We start from the raw sequence: 17,450 nt of genomic DNA, 5'->3' as shown, positions 1-17,450 counted from the left end.
GCTTTATTTCTATGTTAATAATTCCATTTTTTTTAAATAAAGAAGTTTCTAGAAAACAATAGCACTTAGTATTAAGAGAAACAACATGAATTCTTACCCCAGCTCTATTGCAACTGTAAGTAGGTTACAAAATTTCTTTGCTTCTCTGTTTCCTCACAGGTCCTAAAGAAACGTATCTATGCCCAACTGTACATGATTGTGGAGTAAAGAGTAACATGTGGTAAAATGCTTTAAACTGGGTGGTGAAGATATCAGAGAGTATTATTCTACAGATGGGAAAACTGAGTCCCAGAGAAGCAAACAGGCTTGTGTTAAATCATGTGTCAAGTGAACCTCAGGAAAAACACTTGGTGCACAGGATTATAACCAGTTATTTTAGGTTTATGGCTTCTGTAGAGAATGAGTCCTGATATGGGTAGAATTTTCTTAGAGGAACCACCCTTCACACTTTCACGATATTCAGTTTTCTTTCACCTCTTGAGATAGTTTTTGCCCCATTCTAAAAGTGAAGCACTTTTCTTTTTCTTTTTTTTTTTTTTTTCTGAGTTGTCTGTGCCTGCAGGATGGAAGAGGAGGTGGCCAGGGCTTGTTGCCAGGGGAAAGAGCCTGATAAGTTTGTTCAATTGAAGACTTATTATTGACTGCAGAGAATGCTGTATTATGGTTTATAGAAATCAAATAAAATCTGGAGAGGAGGCCAGAAAGTCAAAGAAGTGCTGTTAAATCTCCAGTCTTATATGATACAGCATAAGTAAAGAGAAAAATATAGGGTGTAAATTGAGTTGTAATTCCAATCAAGTCAATGCAGTCAGTTATGATGGCCACACAACAGATGCATAAAGGTTGAAGGGCCCCACATGTTACAGGCTCTGGCTGTCACCCAAACACCCTTGCAGCTGAAATCAAAGAGGCCTGTATTCTTAGACAAAGTCTTAAAGACAAAGCAGCAAACTCTCTCGACTAAAAGGGTTTGCAATGGATAGATATATTGCTAATGATTTTAAACCCATTTAGCAGAGACTGGTAAGTTTGGGAAGCAAACAGCTATTCGCAGAATGATGGAGTTTGAATAATGCCTAACATATTCTTGACACTCAATGGCCTCATTATTATTATTTTTTCAAATATTAGTTATGGGGCACAATAGTATATAAACATAAGACTCCCTGGATGGCGAAGAAAAGAAACTGGAAGAAATTTCCTCACATCTTCCCTGTGTTGGTTCCATCTTTTGGAGTTTGTGCTGAAAGGAGAGGAAAAGAAAGGCAAAAAATAATGGCTGACATTTTTTTATTGTTTATTATACCCCAGGCTCTCAGCTAAATACATGTGCATCATCTCATTTAACCAACATAATTATTCTATGTGGCTTATACGTTACATTTTTTTTTTTTAAGATGAGAAAACAGGGGCTTAGGTAGGTCAAAGACCATGTAGTCTTTAAGAGCTGTGCTCTGGAGCCAGACTGTCTGGGTTGGAGTCCCAGGTCCTGCACTTTTGAGCTGTGTGACACTGAGCAAGTGACTTAATAGCTGACTTGTATATAAAATAGTGTGAAAATGGTACCTATCATCACTGTGATGATTAACTAAATGAGTAGACACAAAACATTAAGAAGAGTAACCCTGCACATAACAAACGTTTGTGCTACTTGATTTTGATCATAACCCAAGGTCATTAACACAACTTTAAACTGTACAGTGGCAAAGCCAGGTCTGGAACTCAGATCTCTCTGAAGTCAATCATCAACCATCACAGTCAACTGCCTATATAAGAAAAAAAAAAAAAAAAAAAAAAAAGGTGGGGGGGAGAAGTTGCCTAGGAAAGGCAAAAGCTATGTTCTGAATTAATGTCTAGTTGCCCACAATAGGAAAATGCCAGAAAACAGAATTTCTTCTGCAGTCTTGCCCTGACTCACTCTCACCACCATCAACCATATTCGTTCCTTGCTATCACTGAAAGCCAAAAATCAGAGCAGCTCAACAGCTCATATTTATTTTGGTGCTGTCCCTTTCATGTTGTCTGCCTGTGGTGCTTCCCCGCTACCCGTTCTTCCCTGCCATTGCATCGGACACTTTCTGACAACCAGGAAAGAAAGAAGGTCTGCCTGGTGTTCCTCATGAACAAAGAGCTTCAGGGAGAAAAGTCATCGATGCTCCTCAGGGTTTTAAGGCACGGGAGTTTGCATGTGGCAAGGGCCCTGTCTAAAGTGATTTCCTGGACATAACCCTTTGGGCTTGGCTTCAGCTTTGACAAAACATTCAGGAAAGCTCTCGGCAGCGTGGACACACACTGCCTCCCTCACAGTCTCACTGTGTTGACCCCACAGAGAAAAAAAAGAAAACTCTGTCCTCTTAGGCAGCTGTCAGCCATTCTGCTCTGAGGCCAGCAAAACCAAAGCTTCTGTGCAGGTCTTTGGTAGATTTCAAGTTAAGATTGGGAAGTTTCATGGCTGTTATCAGAGAAAGTTGTGTAACTCACGCTACCTGTTCAGAGGACTAAGGCCGTTACTAGGTTTTTTCGTTTTCCTAATGATTTTATTTTTTTTTTCAAAAATTGAGGACCAAAATATTCAAATGACGGCATTCAGAGCATTTTCAAGTTTTCACGTGGGAAATTTGAATCAATTCCGTCACGTTGGCAGGCCCAGGCTGGGCGTGAGCTCTTCTTTGATGCTCCAGTGAGACTAAAAAGTCAGCCTCAGGCAGGTCTGCTTGTTAAAATGATGCATGCAGGTGGGGGCCTACCCAGAAGTCCCTGAGACATCTTCTCTGAGGTCAAAAGCATCATGATGTTATTCTGTGGCAGGCAATACTCCTTTATTTTTTCCCATCTGTTAAGTGGGGAAAACTGGCCTTAAAGTTGTGAGTTTCCAGAGAGATGCCAATTCAGACACACTGGGGTGGTACCTGGATTACACCCCAACCCATGTAGTGGCTAGAGGGTGGGAGAGTAAGGTTTAATTTGCCAAAAACGGATGCATTCAAGAAGTGATCTCCTCATGGTCCTTCTTAGTTCAGAAAACAGTCAGTCACACCATCCTATTTTCTTTATGCTTTTTGCATTAGTATAGATTGACTAAAAGTCTACAGTATTTATTAATGTTGCAGCAAATGGAGCCCGCATTTTACATCAAAGATCAGGAAACTGGCCTTTTCTGGTGAACCCCAGAGAACACTAGGAAGCTGCAGAACAATCCCTAGAGGGGTTTAGACCTCATTCTCTGCCTGACCCCACATAGTGAATGTTCACCTGGAACACTTTGGTGGCTGGAGCTACTTGATGCTTTCACTTGAGAAACCTTGTCAGAAATGTCTCGGTGGCCTTAGGTCAGGAGCAGTCTTCTCTCTGTCTTGGGTGGGCCTGTTCATCTGCATATCCAGCATCTTCTACTCAACATCTGGAATCATTTAATCCAAAGGCCTGTCCAGTGGGAAATCCCTTCCACCATATTTCTGATACTGATCTGATACTGATTTCTGGGGCAATATTCACCACTTTCAGTGGGTCACAAGAATAAATAATTTTTATATTAAGTCAAAGCGTGTTAACAGAGAAAGGATAGTATGTAAGGCTGATCCATTGTCAATTCTGAGCTAATATCCAATGTGTTGCATCTGCCTTCTTTTTGCTATTCTTATTATATTCATCTTCACCTTGCAGATTTGGGTCCACCTGGAATGCTATTTATGATAATTTTCATGCTTTGTCGTGTGCTTGACCAAAGATGTTTCCTGTTTGATTGAGAGAAGCCAAAATCAATAACCTAAATGAAACAGTGGAGTAATCTATTTTTATTACATAAGCTGTTGTCACAGCCAACACTGCTAAAGAAAAAAAAATCCATTATTGAAGATTATTAGGAGGGTTTCCTGATCAGCAAGCCACATCTTCACCTACCCCTTTCTCTTAGAAATGTGAAAAGTCACCTATATGCTGGTGGAAGAGCATTTGTCCCCTGGAGAAATTGACGAAAACATGTTACCTGCTGGATAATCAAGACCTGTCCAAAGTAAAATTGCTTTCCATGAAATGTTTTGTCTTATATCAGAGACAATAAGACATACTTCTCCTCAATTGCTGAAATCTGGGTAAAACTCTCCAGGATATCTGAATGAAGATTTCTAAATAATCATCCAGATTTTCACTGGCTCCTTACCTCCCTAGATCTGTCAAGTACTTCTCTTTGGCTTAGAGATTGGTGTTTCCCATACTGGAAGAAAATGGTCCAAAATTGTTTCTGTTCTCAATGAGTGATAGATCATGCCGTCTACTTAGACATGAGAACAAAACTGCTAGTCAAAGTTTCTCTTTGTTCTAGGTTTTTCATGTCCACGTGGTCTGTGTGGTAAAATAGTTACTAGTGAAGGGAGAGTCTGATTTGTGGCATGCCCGTGACACACATGCATTACAGATGGGTCAAAAAGAAAAAGGCACAAATACTTTAGAGCAATGACCATGTGTCAAAATGAGGTATCACCCATGAGAAATCAGAAGAATGTAAGAGTTTGGGTCTCAGGGAATCTAGAGTTTTCATCTCTGTTCTACCTTTTAAAAGAATGATAAGACAACATTTTTTTTAAAAGCACCTTTCATTGACCCTGTTTCAGAATTTACAAATTGAAACAACAATAACAAAAGAACATGTCCTTCCTCTCACCTACAGCCACTCTGAGAGGCAATCCAATGAAGGGCTGCATGTTAGTCAGCTTTTTGTCGCTGTGACCATAATACCCGAAAAAAACCTTAAAGGAGCAAAAGCTTATTTTCAGCTTACAGTTTCAGAGGTTTGGTCCATGGTTGACCATTGCTCTGGCCCTGAGATGAGGCAGAACATCATGCAGAAGGGTTTGGCAAAGGAAAGCTTCTTAGCTCATGGCAGCTGGGAAGGGAGGGGGAGAGAGAGAGGGAGGGCGGACACCAAGGACAAAGTAGAATTACCAAGGGCACTCCACCAAGTGTGTCCTACCTTCTGTGGCCACTCCTTGCCTGTCTACAGTTACCACCCAGTAGTCTATTCAGATTGTTAATCCATCAAATGGATTAATCCATGGATTGGGTTGCAGCTCTCCTAATCTAATCATTTCACCACTGAACATTCCTGTGTTGCCACATGAGCTTTTCACGGGACATCTCATATCCAAACCATAACAGGCTGGGAACTTTGGCTTTGGAGCCAGACTTCCTAGGATCATTATTGGACTCCTCATTGTGTGACTTTGGGTCTCAGGTTTCTGTATAACAGGAATAATACTGTAATTACCTCCCGAGGTTGTTATGGGAATTAGTTGAGATAATACAAATAAAGTGCTCAGTATAGTACCTAGACCCTAGTAAGGCTTTAATTGATAGCAATGCTTACAGTAAAATCTTGCTGTATTTACATAAATGTACTCCTAAGGTTTTTCAGTCAATATCTACTTATTGCAAAAGATACACAGAAGACTAAATAGTACAATTGACCATTTGCTGAATTAAGAAGGTCCCTAAGGAGGTCCCCTCTTGAATGCATCCTCTTCCAGAACAGGGTGAAGGGAAGTGTCGTTGAAGGTGTAATTTATTATTTGGTGGCTGTCTCAAACCTACTTTTGACCTTTCTAGTTGGTGCCGTGGCCCTGGATGCACATTTGAACTACTCAAGGAGCGTTAAAGACATAGCTTTAAGACAGGAGAGAAGCCGCAAAATGTAGTCAACAAACTTTGGCTCAGATCCTGTCTCCACCACATTTGGCCATGTGACATTTGACAAACTATGAATCTTTTTCCTAATCTGTGTGATAGGGATTGCTATAAGGATTAAAGATAATGTACCTGGAGCTCTGAGTACAAATCTTGGCATGCAGCAGATGATCAAAAAGTACTTGTCATTAATTAACCTATTTTCTCTTAAAAAAAAAAATTCCAGCTGGAAGAGTCATCTACCTCCACTGAACTTGATTACAGAAACATGCTTACCTTGAAACACACTATTGGATTAAAAAAAATGGTGAAGATCTCTTCTTCTAAAAGTGAGAAAACTGAAGCACAGAAACGTTACTCAAGGTTACACAGCCAGTAATAGGCTAGAACTTGAACCCTCACATTTCTCCTTCCAGCATGGGGAACCCCTAAGTCCTTTCAGTGTTTACTTCTTTGGTGCATAACACCATGTTGGTATTTTCTGATACTTGTGACTACTATTGCTCATCTATTTGTTTTGGCTTTATGTGATCATTCCTACTGGAAATGCTCTTCTTACCCTCATTTCTAACAACCAACTTCTTGTCACTAATCATGCAGACCTAAAGACAATGGAAAGTCATCATTTAAGTGTTAAAACAAACAAAACAAAAACCAAACTACCAGCCTAAAATTCTATACCCAGTGTAGAAACTTTTCAAAGATGAAAATAAAATAAACTATGCAGGTTAATTAAAAGAAAAAGAGACCTTCACTTTAAGAAATGTTAAAAGAAGTTCCTTTAATAGAAGGCAAATGACCAGAGGGATTCTTAGACCAACAGAAAGATCAAGAGCACTCCAAATGGTAAGTATATGGATGAATAAAAAAATGTGGTTTTTCCCTTCATTTTTCATTTCTTTCACACCTATTCCCTAAACAATTTATTATTTTTACAAGTGAGCTCATTCCTAAGAAGAAAATTTATGCTTCTCTAACACCTATTCTTATGTCAGAAGTGAAAAACTCAACTGCTTATGTAGACCTAGATTGATAAGATAAATGAATGGCACCTTGGTATCTTGGTAAGAAATACTGGAGAAAGTAGTAAATGGGAGAACATATGTCTCATTTAAAAGGAGCATCTGTTACTGAATTTCAGGTGATAGTTTTGGGGGGTGGGAATTGCACGCAACTATTCATTTATTAAATATGATTTATTAAATCCTGAGGGTGCCCGCCCCTCCACTTCTTCCACTTAACCAAAATGAAAAATCCCAACACACACAATCCCTATGGGCCATATTCATCCTTTGGACCATAGGGAAATAATTAATATTTTAAGTATTCTACACTTGTACACTCATAATATGTATTGGATATCTGCACTGCACTTACTAAAATGCTTTCCAATGTTTTGTTGATATATATGTCTTCTAGACTGAATTAGTATTGTTTTATGGCCAAGAATTATCTTATTTATTTTTATATTCCAAGTGACAGATACATGACAGCATAGTAAGCACTTAACAAATTTTTATGAAATGAAGGTCATTTTATTATTTTCATAAGTGACTCATTCTATTCTGCATCTCAGAGAACTAGAGAACAGTTTAAGAGTTAAGCATGGAATTTAGATTTTGGTGGAGTACTCTAAGAATGTGTCAGAACAATTTGGTTAACTTCCTTGCATTCAGTCAGTAAGTCTTGTGCTATTCCTGCCGTGGAAATTTTCTGTGAGAATCATAAGTATGAGGGTTAAGGCCATGTGGTATTTTGGTAGCTGCAGTCTTACTTCAATGCCTTTTTTTTTTTTTTTGGTCTAAAAAAATAGAAACCACAAAGTGTGTCCCTCATCTTCTTCAGGAAATGCCTCTCCTAATGCAATTTCATGGAGATGCATCTGTCACTGGGCATTCCTTCCCTCTGAGCATGAATGAAAGCCTAGGTGGAGATTCTTCTTTTGATTCTTTCCAGCTTTGTGTTTGTTCTAACCACTCCACCTGCTCCCACCCCCACAGTTCACCTCATTGCACACCTTAGTCTTACCATTGAAGAATCAAGTTGACAATAGATATTAGTGTTTTTGAAATTGCCCCCATGTTCGAAACAATAAGAAGAAAATACAGATAGTATTCAATGGAGTCTTTATTATGTGTCTGGTAAATAACATGTCATTTAATGCTCACAATAACTTCATGAGCTCACAATACTCTGATACAATAATATTGTAGTCCCTACTTTATGGATAATTCATTTCCCCTGGTGCCCAACTTTCTTCTCAGGAGGGTTTTGAGCAGCAGGATTTAACTTGCATTGTATCTACATGAATATTCATCCTGAGGGTGCCCACCCCTCCACTTCTTCCTACTCTCAGTCAATCATCATGTCTCAGTTTCCACTTTTAAACACAGCCCCAGGCCATGAACAGGGAGGGCTCTGGTGTTTACAGAGAAGTGGATGAGCCATTGGGGGTTTGTATGGATGGCACAGCCAGGGAAACTTCATGGGAATTATTCATCATGCAAAAATCTTGGCAGACCTGAAGCTATGGAAGTGGTTATGGGTATAGAGGTAGATGGTTGCTGGCAACTCTCTAAAGCTTATTTTTGCATTGATATCACCCATAAACAAAAGTTTAACCACTTCATACACATTTTTTTTAGTCCAAAATACTGCAGAACTGAGTTATTATAAAAGTGGACTCTCATAATACTACATGAAGTCACAGTTGTTGGATGGGTGATGAAAAAATTATTTTCCCAGTTGAAGCGTTTCATACACATTTGCTTTGGTATGGCAGTGATGACAAAGGATGCTTTTATGACATTCTTCTAAGGGCCATTATGATGTTAATAAATAATTTAATTTTTCTCTTCTTTTCAAGAGGTAGGGTGTCTCCAAGCTTTCTGTTTGCCAGTTCTCTCTTTGGAAACCTTTTGTATTCATCAACACCCTTCTGCGGGGGTCTGAGTTAAGCAGAATGGGCTGCTGTAGAAAGATGGGGGGAATTCTTTCCTCCTGAGACATGACCAGTTGGGGCAGAATTCTGGGACAGAGGCCAAGTTTTTGCCAACAGTGTAGAGCATGAAACTGTAGCATACTCTTTAATGTTGTTATAACTTTATTTTCCACGTTAAATTAATGGAAATAGTTCATAGGAATAATGTTGTTTTGTAAAGGCAGTGTGGCATAGCGGACCAAAGCCATATCTCTGGGCTTTGATCCACTGGGTAGCCAAGGGATAGTCTTCACAAGGCTCCAGCATTCATAATATTAAAACATGAGAATATCTTTATCCTACAATCAAAGCTCTCAAAGGGGGCGCTGTAAGATCATTTTATATGTTTTCTTCTTCAAAGATAGGCAGACCTCCAAATTTTTACAGAGATGAGAGGCAGTGAGGTAAAAATATAAAGAACAAGGCTTTGGCTGCAGCAAATCTTGGAATGAATTTTAGACCTATTATTTACTAACAAGACTTTGGGGGTAATTGTTCAACTTCTCTGATTTTTAATTTTTTTTTCCCTATTTGAAAGTGAGGAATTAGGCACTTTTGTACTTTTGATCCTGAAAACATGTTCTCAAGTTGATTGTAAGGTAGTGAAACAATGGATTTAGTCTAAAAGGCAGGGAGGGGGAAAGATCCTGTTTCCATGGAAATTTTGCTTTCAAACACATTATTTGAATGTTTTAAATTTTAGCATCTCCTATATGTTCTGTAATTATTTTATTTTTATTTTTTTTGCAGTTGACAGCCTATTTAAGTAAGGGTCTTGCCGCAGTCTGGCCTGGCTGAAGTTAAGATTTATCACTTTTAACCTGATGAGTAATTTTCATCTTTTTCTGGATTATATGAAATTTATTATACTTTCATTACTAATATCTATACCTTTATTTTTCAATTTTCCACCATTTTAGTGGAAAATTACAATGAAATATTTTTGTTTGAAACACTCTATAGCAGGAGTTATTTGTTAGGGTAGTTATTGTTAATTACTGCTGTTACAAACAACATACAAACTTTCAGTTCAATTATTTTGCTCACATAGAGACCTATGAGGCTATCTTACTTGGAAAGCTATCCTTTAAGATGGGGCTCAGGAGTCCTGGCATTTTTCCTTAGTGGGCTCACCGTCTATTAGGGCCTCACACAGGGAAGCTGGGGATTGATCTGTTATATCCAGCACCTGATGATCAAAGAGGGAGAACCAGCACAATCTAACAGGTCTTTTTAAGGGGCGGGGCTAAAAGTACATGCATCACATCTGCTCATATCCATTGGTCATCAGTTAGTCACAAGATCCCATCTGAAAGCAAGAAACCTGGAAAATGTGTGTAGTTTTCCTCTTGTGCCCAGAGGAGAAACAAAGTGATTTCATGAATCCACAGTACCATCAGTCTGACATTACTTCTGCCATACTAAACTATTATCTGTCAAGTTACCACCAGGGGGCATCTCAAAAAGTTTGTTCATCAGTTGATGTGCAAAATGGTGGTTTCTGTGTACAGCAAGTTGTTTGTAGCTATCTACATATGTTATGAAATTTGACTTCATGATAGCTGAGGACCATCTGTATATCTCTCTTTCAAAGTTACATTCATTTCTGAGTTGTTACAAAGAGAATTAAGTATTTATGCAAAAGTGCCCGGCACAGAGTTTGATTGACCAGGGATTCTGATCATTACTCTTCCCTTAATTCTCTATCAATGTCAAAGCCATTCAGCTACCTGTAAGTCTTTTCTTCTTTTGGCTTGCTTAAAACTTTTTTTGATATGTCTACCAATTTTCACTCATCACTTAATGTATTTTAACTGCTATTTTTCCTGTGGTTCTTTGTGTATGAGAACTGGAGCACTATAATAGTTTGAGATCTTGCAAACTTTCTTCTGACTTTTATTTCCCACTCAAAAATGGATGTTCATCTTTTCATTACTTTTTTTTTCAAATAAGAATGTGTCTTATGTGAGAATAGCTCAGGAAAACAAGAATTTCTTTACAAAATTCAGAATGTGAATTTAGCCCAACAAGGCCACTCTACTGTTAACCTGAAGTTGATCAGTCCTACCATCTCACCTGAAGGTTTTTAAATCAGTAATTTTCTGCCAAGAACATGTGAGTGATACCTTATCCATTTCTTTAATCTTGTCTCCACCACCAAAGTAGAATTTCCCCACTGATTCCAAGTCTTCTAGCAATGAATCAGAATTTGTCCTGTGTCTTGCTGATGCACCCTATGATTCAGATCCTCATGAATCAGCAGCCACCTCATAATGCAGACACTCATGAATGGAACGAGACCGTGTTCTCCCGAGTCTGATTTGAATTTGGGAGAGCTAACTTGCTCAGTTTCAGAGGTGTCACGGGTAAGAGGAACAGGGCCACAGTTTCCTTGCTTCTTTACCAAGCCACTCTTCAGTTTCCTGTATTGTTTCCTTCTTTTGCCTGGTAGGTTTCTGGGTATTCTCATGGATTAATGTTTAAAATGCCTTTTTGGATGAATCACTCATTTACACATTCAAGTTAAGATTTTCATTTCCCAGTTTTATCACAGCTGGCATAATTAACAATGTCAAGTTTTAAAACTATATTGTGACAACATTCAAACTTGTTATGCTTTGCCTGTGGATGTAATTAAGACAGTGTGTTTGGTATCAGTTTATTCTTAAAAAGCAAAGTAAAAGCAGATGAGGTGTATTTATAGACTCATCAGCCAATGAATGGATGAAAGAGAAAAAGAAATTAATGGGGAAATGTCAGCCAGAATGGAGGAGGGACCCACTGCGAAGTTCATTTCCAGACCAAGTATTTGGAATTTATTCCAAAGACAGCTGTCCCTTGATTTACAGTAAGGGGAAAAATGACATTGTAAGACTATCGGGCCTCTAGTTAAGAAGCAGGCAAAGAGTAACATACTTCAAATAAACTTCTGCAGTTGGGGTGGGGGCCAAGGCACAATACTTGCAGTCAGAACCCCACCTGGAGGTACATGCCCTCCTACAAAGACTGGAGCTTAGAAAAATCTGGGAAAAGAAGGAAAATCTCTAAGAAACGTAGCAGCTTTGGAACTTGGTCCTGGCCACTTGAAAGCTGTTTTGATTTGGAGCCAAAGACCCTGGGGGTGGGGAGTAGAGAACAGTGCAGAAGACAAAATTGTAGTCGAAAACCCCAACCCAGGGAATTTGGTTTTCAGAACAGACGAAAAAGAAAAATGAATCGCAGAGCTTAAGGGATACAGATTCATTTCTCTTGTGTTTTCTCCTGAGCTTGGGCAGCTCATTGTGCTAATTGTGAAATGAAACACAAAGTTGCCGGAGTTCCTTGGGCACATGTGTAACATTGAACAGAACAGGTGAGACAGGGCAAATCTGCCTTGTCTCCTGGGCTGTGTAAAGGACAGTACTCGGGGAGGAATGTGATTGTCCGGCATCCTATTTTTAACCCACCCATATTTCAGTCTAGGAGAAATGACTTGGGCCCAAGGAAAGCCTGTGATGTGGGGCAGTTCAGCAGTGGGGAGGGGAAGGGAGGGATGGCTTCACCAGTTTCCTTCCCAAAGGCTTCCAAGGGAATGCTCCCTACTGAGTTTTAGAAGTTTTTAAAGTTTCTTGAGATTTTCATGGGTGAACAACCAAGAAGAGTTCTTCAAAAATTTGGCCCAGTGTTTTGGAAGGCTGAGGCACGAGGATCAAAAGTTCAAGATCAGCCTCAGCAATTTATAGAGGCCCTAAGCAATTTAGTGAAACCCTGTCTCCAAATAAGAAATAAGGGCAGGGGGTGTGGCTCAGTGGTTAAGTACCCCTGGGTTCAATCCTCAGTACCTCCCCCCCAAAAAAAATTGGATGGAAAAAATCCTTTTATTTTTTCCTCTAGATGGTTAAACTATATTAATAAAAGCTCTGGGGTGGGGGGGGGCAGGGTGGTGAGATTCCTCTGAGAATTCATGCAGGCATCTTTTGTTTGGTGGACCCTTGTCTCCAGATCCTAGTTTACCTGTGTTTCTCAGTCATGTTTTTTTTTTTTCTTTGCACATTGCTCAACTTTTTTCTTCCTTCCTTCACCTCAGTGAGTTTTATTGATGTATTTTATTGATGTGTGTAAACATGGGCTCTTGGTTTAACTCTTTAAAGAGAAAGAAGATGATTCGGCCTCTACAGAGAAAAGAAAGAAAAAAAAAGGAGAAAAGAAAAAAGGAGGGGTGGGCGGGGCAGAAGGGAGAGAGCGAAGGTTGTAAGGAAGGTAAAAACAGAACCAAGACCCAAACAATCCATTTGCTTCAGTCGTTTAATCAAGCCATACCTATTCCTCAACAATCTCCTCAGCTGAAACACATCTGGAGAGACCAAGGAAATGAGTTTTCTGATTCACTGAGCTTTGAGCTTTGTTTGTGTTGAGCTGACTAATCTGTTATATAGATAAGGACTTGTGTGTGTATGTGTGTGTGTGTGTGTGTGTATGTGTGCGCGTGCACGCATACCTGCCTGTGTGTGTGACTATGAGTGAACATCCGTGTGAATAAAAAGCTACATTTAATTCATAAGACAGTTATCTGCGTATGCAGATTGCTTTGTTTAGACCAGTGCTTCTCAAACTATCTTCAAAGGACCAATTTTTAAATTTCCAATCAGTCGTGAACTGATATTTTAGTAGAATAAAACAAAAGTGTAATTCTAGATAATATTAAACTAAAAAAAAAAAAAACCCCAAATCACACAAAGTGCAAGCCTCTAATGTTTACTATTAGATTTGACACCCCAAAAGAAATTACCTGTAAACTTTCTATTCAGCTTTCTGAATGCTCACTCTGTTTCTGTGTTTGTCTTTGCAGTGCAGTGACAGTTGGCTTCGGAGTCAGTGTGTCCACAGAACACCCTTTGCATAGGATCAATTTAGACAGTTTTGAAAGGACAGGATAATAGTTGAGGTTGTGTAAGTTCAAAGCTACTTACTAATGAACTGTAGATGGCAAAATTAATTCTGGTAGTTTTGAAATAATTTGGTTGCTTTGTATAATTATGTACTCTTTTCTTTTGAAAGAAAATATTTAATTGCTTGGGCAGTGTTGATTTTTAAAAATCACTGAAGTGTTTGCGTAAGTAAAATAAACCATATACAAGGAGTATCTCTGTTATGATATGGACCCTGTTTGTACTCAAACACTGGAAGAATAAATCCATTTTAATGCTGAAATAGCTTTAAGAATGAAACAGTTTCTAGAATGTAAATAAGGGTATGGTATTCTGAAATATATATACAGATGACTGACATGATATACATACATTCGTGCCTGCCATGTTATTTTTTTTTCAATTGATCTTTCTTTATCCAAATATCATGAATTAATGTGGGCCATTGCCTAATCCAGTGTTGACTGAAGTCATATGAACTCACATCTTGGGTTGAAACGGCTAGGAATAGTGCAGAGAGCTGAAAAGCTTCAGAAGTGAATTGCATATTTTCTTCTTAAACTCATTTAGCAATTCCCACTGATTCCAAGTTGCCCTGACAAACTTTCCACACAGAGACCAATGGAATTTATGTCCTTTAAAGCAGTAAGTTGAAGAAATAGAAGCTTGAGTCAAAAAGAAATTCCCTTGCTATAAATTTATTATTTGCCAAGAAGAATTTCTTTTTTAACAAAAAAATGCAGAACAGAGCTATTGCTTATCATCCCCACATGGAAGGAGTGGTGAAAGGGCTGTGGCGTCGTGGAAATCATATTTATTGTTATCATATGTTTTCCTTAGCTGTGGCTATCAGAGAGAGCCTTTTTGGGAGGGCATCATTTACAATACCCTATTGTTTGACATCCAACTCTATGATTCTGTTTCAATAGTAGTTTATTGCCATCACATCTTTTTCTTTTTCCCTTGCTAGATTTGACTTCAGATAAATGTCACACTCTAGTAATGAGATTTTAAGAATTACTCAGTAATCGAACCATGTGAATTCAATGGTCTATAGGCCTGGAATCTTTAGAAATTACTGAGTAAATAAATTCGGGGTAGTGAGCATGAGAACAGTTCACTTAAATATGTCACTTAAAAAAATGGAACTAAAATCTATTGAGCAGGAACACACTGAACTGAATTGGCTTTGCTGTGGCCAAACCAGAGGAGCTGGCCCTCTGATGGCTCCTTTAGTAGGGACCTTTGTGGGTGGCATGGGTCATCCAGCTGCATAAAGGTTTGGTGTGTGACTTTTTTTTTTTTTTTAACTTAATTTTATTTATTTATTTTTATGTGATGCTGAGGATCAAACCCAGTGCCTCACACATGCTAGGTGGGCGCTCTACCACTGAGCCCCAGCCCCAGCCCTGGTGTTTGACTTGTGGCTCTTCATTTTGGACACCTTGGGTTGCCCTGTTTGAATGGTTTGCCCTCCTCATGAAAGTGTTTCAGGGTTCCCAGAGGGCAGGAACCATCCAGCTTCGTCAAAACTCATGCATAAATCTAAGGAGTTCTGTGTTCTGTGAGAGGAGGCTAGCAGGAGAAAACAATCATTCTCTGGCTCCTCCGAAGGATGCGGTTTTGACCCCGGAGTGTGATTTGCTATCTTTTGCTAACTCTCCTTCTCCATCTCCAGTTTCCGCTCTGCATCTCGCACAGGTTAATATATAGCTCCCAGCTGGTGCTCGCTCTCTCAGTGCCAGTCACAGCCCCAATTTCCACAGTGATGGTATTGGCTGCTTTGGTTTTAGGAACTGTCAGAAGTCATCACTAATGCAGAGAAAGAGAACAAGGACGGGTCCCGGATAATTTGGTCAGTAGTGCTGATTTGGGTGGCTTCATTTTTCTTTTGCCCCCTGGAAAGAACAGATACTATGACCCACTGCACTGTCTGAACCTGGAAGGAAAATTGTGAATTCTACTGTCTTGTCTTCACTCTATAGATCCAAGAGCTGCATATTTTAGGAATCAGGACCAGGTTAGGTACTCTGACTGTTCTGCTCCTCATATAACTTAACACTTTTTTTTTTGATAGTGAACACATTTACAATCTACTCTTTTTAGCGATTTTGAAATATACAATATGATTATTATTAACTAGGGTCACCATGCTGTCAATAGATCTTGAAAACCTATTCCTCCAGTGTAACTGGAACTTGGTTCCCTTTGACTACCATCTCCTCATCCCATTCTCACTCCCAGCCTCTGGAAACCACCATTTTATTCTCCACTTCTACAACTTTGAGTTCTTTAGATTCCACATGTAAGTGAGATCGCATCAGTATTTGTCTTTCTGTGCCTGGCTTATTTCCTTTAGCATAATATCCTCCAAGTTCATCCCTGTTGTCACAAGTGAGAATTTCCTTTATTTTTTCCCCCTTAAAGTTGAGTAGTGTTCCATTGTGTCTATATGCCACATTTTCTTTATCTTTTCATCTGTTGATGAACACTTGGGTTGATTCCATATCTGAATAATGCTTTCATAGACACATTGCAGATGTCTCTTTGACAGACTGATAAATACCCAAAAGTGGGATTGCTGGATCATATGGTAATTTTATTTTTAATTTTTTGAAGAAATGTCATACTGTTTTCCAGAATGGTTGTACTAATTTACATTCCTGCCCATGGTGTGCAAATATTTTCTTTTTCTCTAATTCCTTACCAGCATTTTCTATTTTTGTCTTTTTTACAATATTCATTCTAACAGGAATGAGGTGACATAGTAATTTCAGTTTGCATTTTCCTGATACTTAGTGACATTGAGCAGTTTGCATAAACCTTTTGGCCATTTGTATGCTTTCAAATAGGAAAAATCTTAATCTGACCCATAATCTACTCTTTCTCCACACACACACACACACAAACACACGCTCCCCATTGTAAATATTTATTGAGATTGAAGTAGGAAAGAAAATAATATAGCTAAACCATCACTTGAGTGAATTTTAAATTATTATTTGCAAGGCTGCTTCAATTCATGTCCAGATAAACAGAAAAAATACTTTGGTCTAGACTTTATTGAAGTAATATTTCAAGGTGGGAAAAGTGCCTCTTCATCTCAGAAGTGGTTATAATGTTGGTTATTCATTTCAGAAGTGGTAATAAGTAACACATTGTGCTTTATTGCTAAGGTGTGTAAGATATAGAATTATAGAAGTCCAGAGGAGAAAATATCTTTAGGGAAGCTCTCCATGAAAAACCTATCAAGCTATGGATTTGAAGAGTGCTAAGTGGCTTCTGGTAAATCCACATGCTGGGAAGGGTTACCACTTAACAATGTTAGCACGTGGAATGCTCCAACCCTGTGCTAACCACAGCCAACAGCTACTAAGTTCCCTGGACAACTACACAAATGTTTTCTTTTAGTGTGAAATTTAAAGTATCTGCATTAATTCTGAAGAATTTGCTCCTACCTCCCACATCTGAAACAATTCAATGCTGTTTTTGAAGTCTCTTCTCCTTGTTGGTGAGCTGACTGTTGGTGATGTATTACATACAGAAGTTTCTGTAATGTGAGTTCCTGACCATGGCAAGATGAATGAGAATCACAATCACAATAAGTCTGAGGGCTGTGATCACACTTAAATCACTATCCTTGAGTTGTGTGGCTGTTGATTTATCAATGTCTTCATTTTTAAGAATGAAATCTTCTCAAGGTGGCCGTATACCCATGTAATATGTCAAATATGGAATAAAGTTATATTCTCTCATAACTTTATAAATAAGAATATATTGTTTTGAGGGAAGAATGAAATGACAAGCTTTGTCTTTAGACATTTACAAGGTCATGAAGAGATTGATGGTTTTTGGCTGCTGGTCAAAATTCCTTGATGTACACT

At 38.7% G+C, this 17,450-nt stretch overlaps 1 protein-coding gene across 1 annotated transcript in view; it reads right to left on the bottom strand.

Annotated features, from left to right (window-relative positions):
• Nucleotides 1–1,202: 1,202 nt before the first annotated feature.
• Nucleotides 1,203–17,450, bottom strand: part of Hmga2 (high mobility group AT-hook 2) — a 187,238-nt gene continuing 170,990 nt past the window's right edge. The window contains exons 4-5 of the mRNA XM_076855404.1: nt 4,661–4,745; nt 1,203–1,243 (exon numbers count right to left, since the gene is read on the bottom strand). Of these exons, the coding sequence (XP_076711519.1) occupies nt 1,203–1,243; nt 4,661–4,745 (126 nt within the window). The remainder of the gene's footprint in view (nt 1,244–4,660; nt 4,746–17,450) is intronic.

This window comes from Callospermophilus lateralis, chromosome 4 (genome assembly GCF_048772815.1).
Source record: "Callospermophilus lateralis isolate mCalLat2 chromosome 4, mCalLat2.hap1, whole genome shotgun sequence".
Lineage (NCBI taxonomy): Eukaryota > Metazoa > Chordata > Mammalia > Rodentia > Sciuridae > Callospermophilus > Callospermophilus lateralis.
This window is presented reverse-complemented; position numbering and strand designations above follow the sequence as displayed.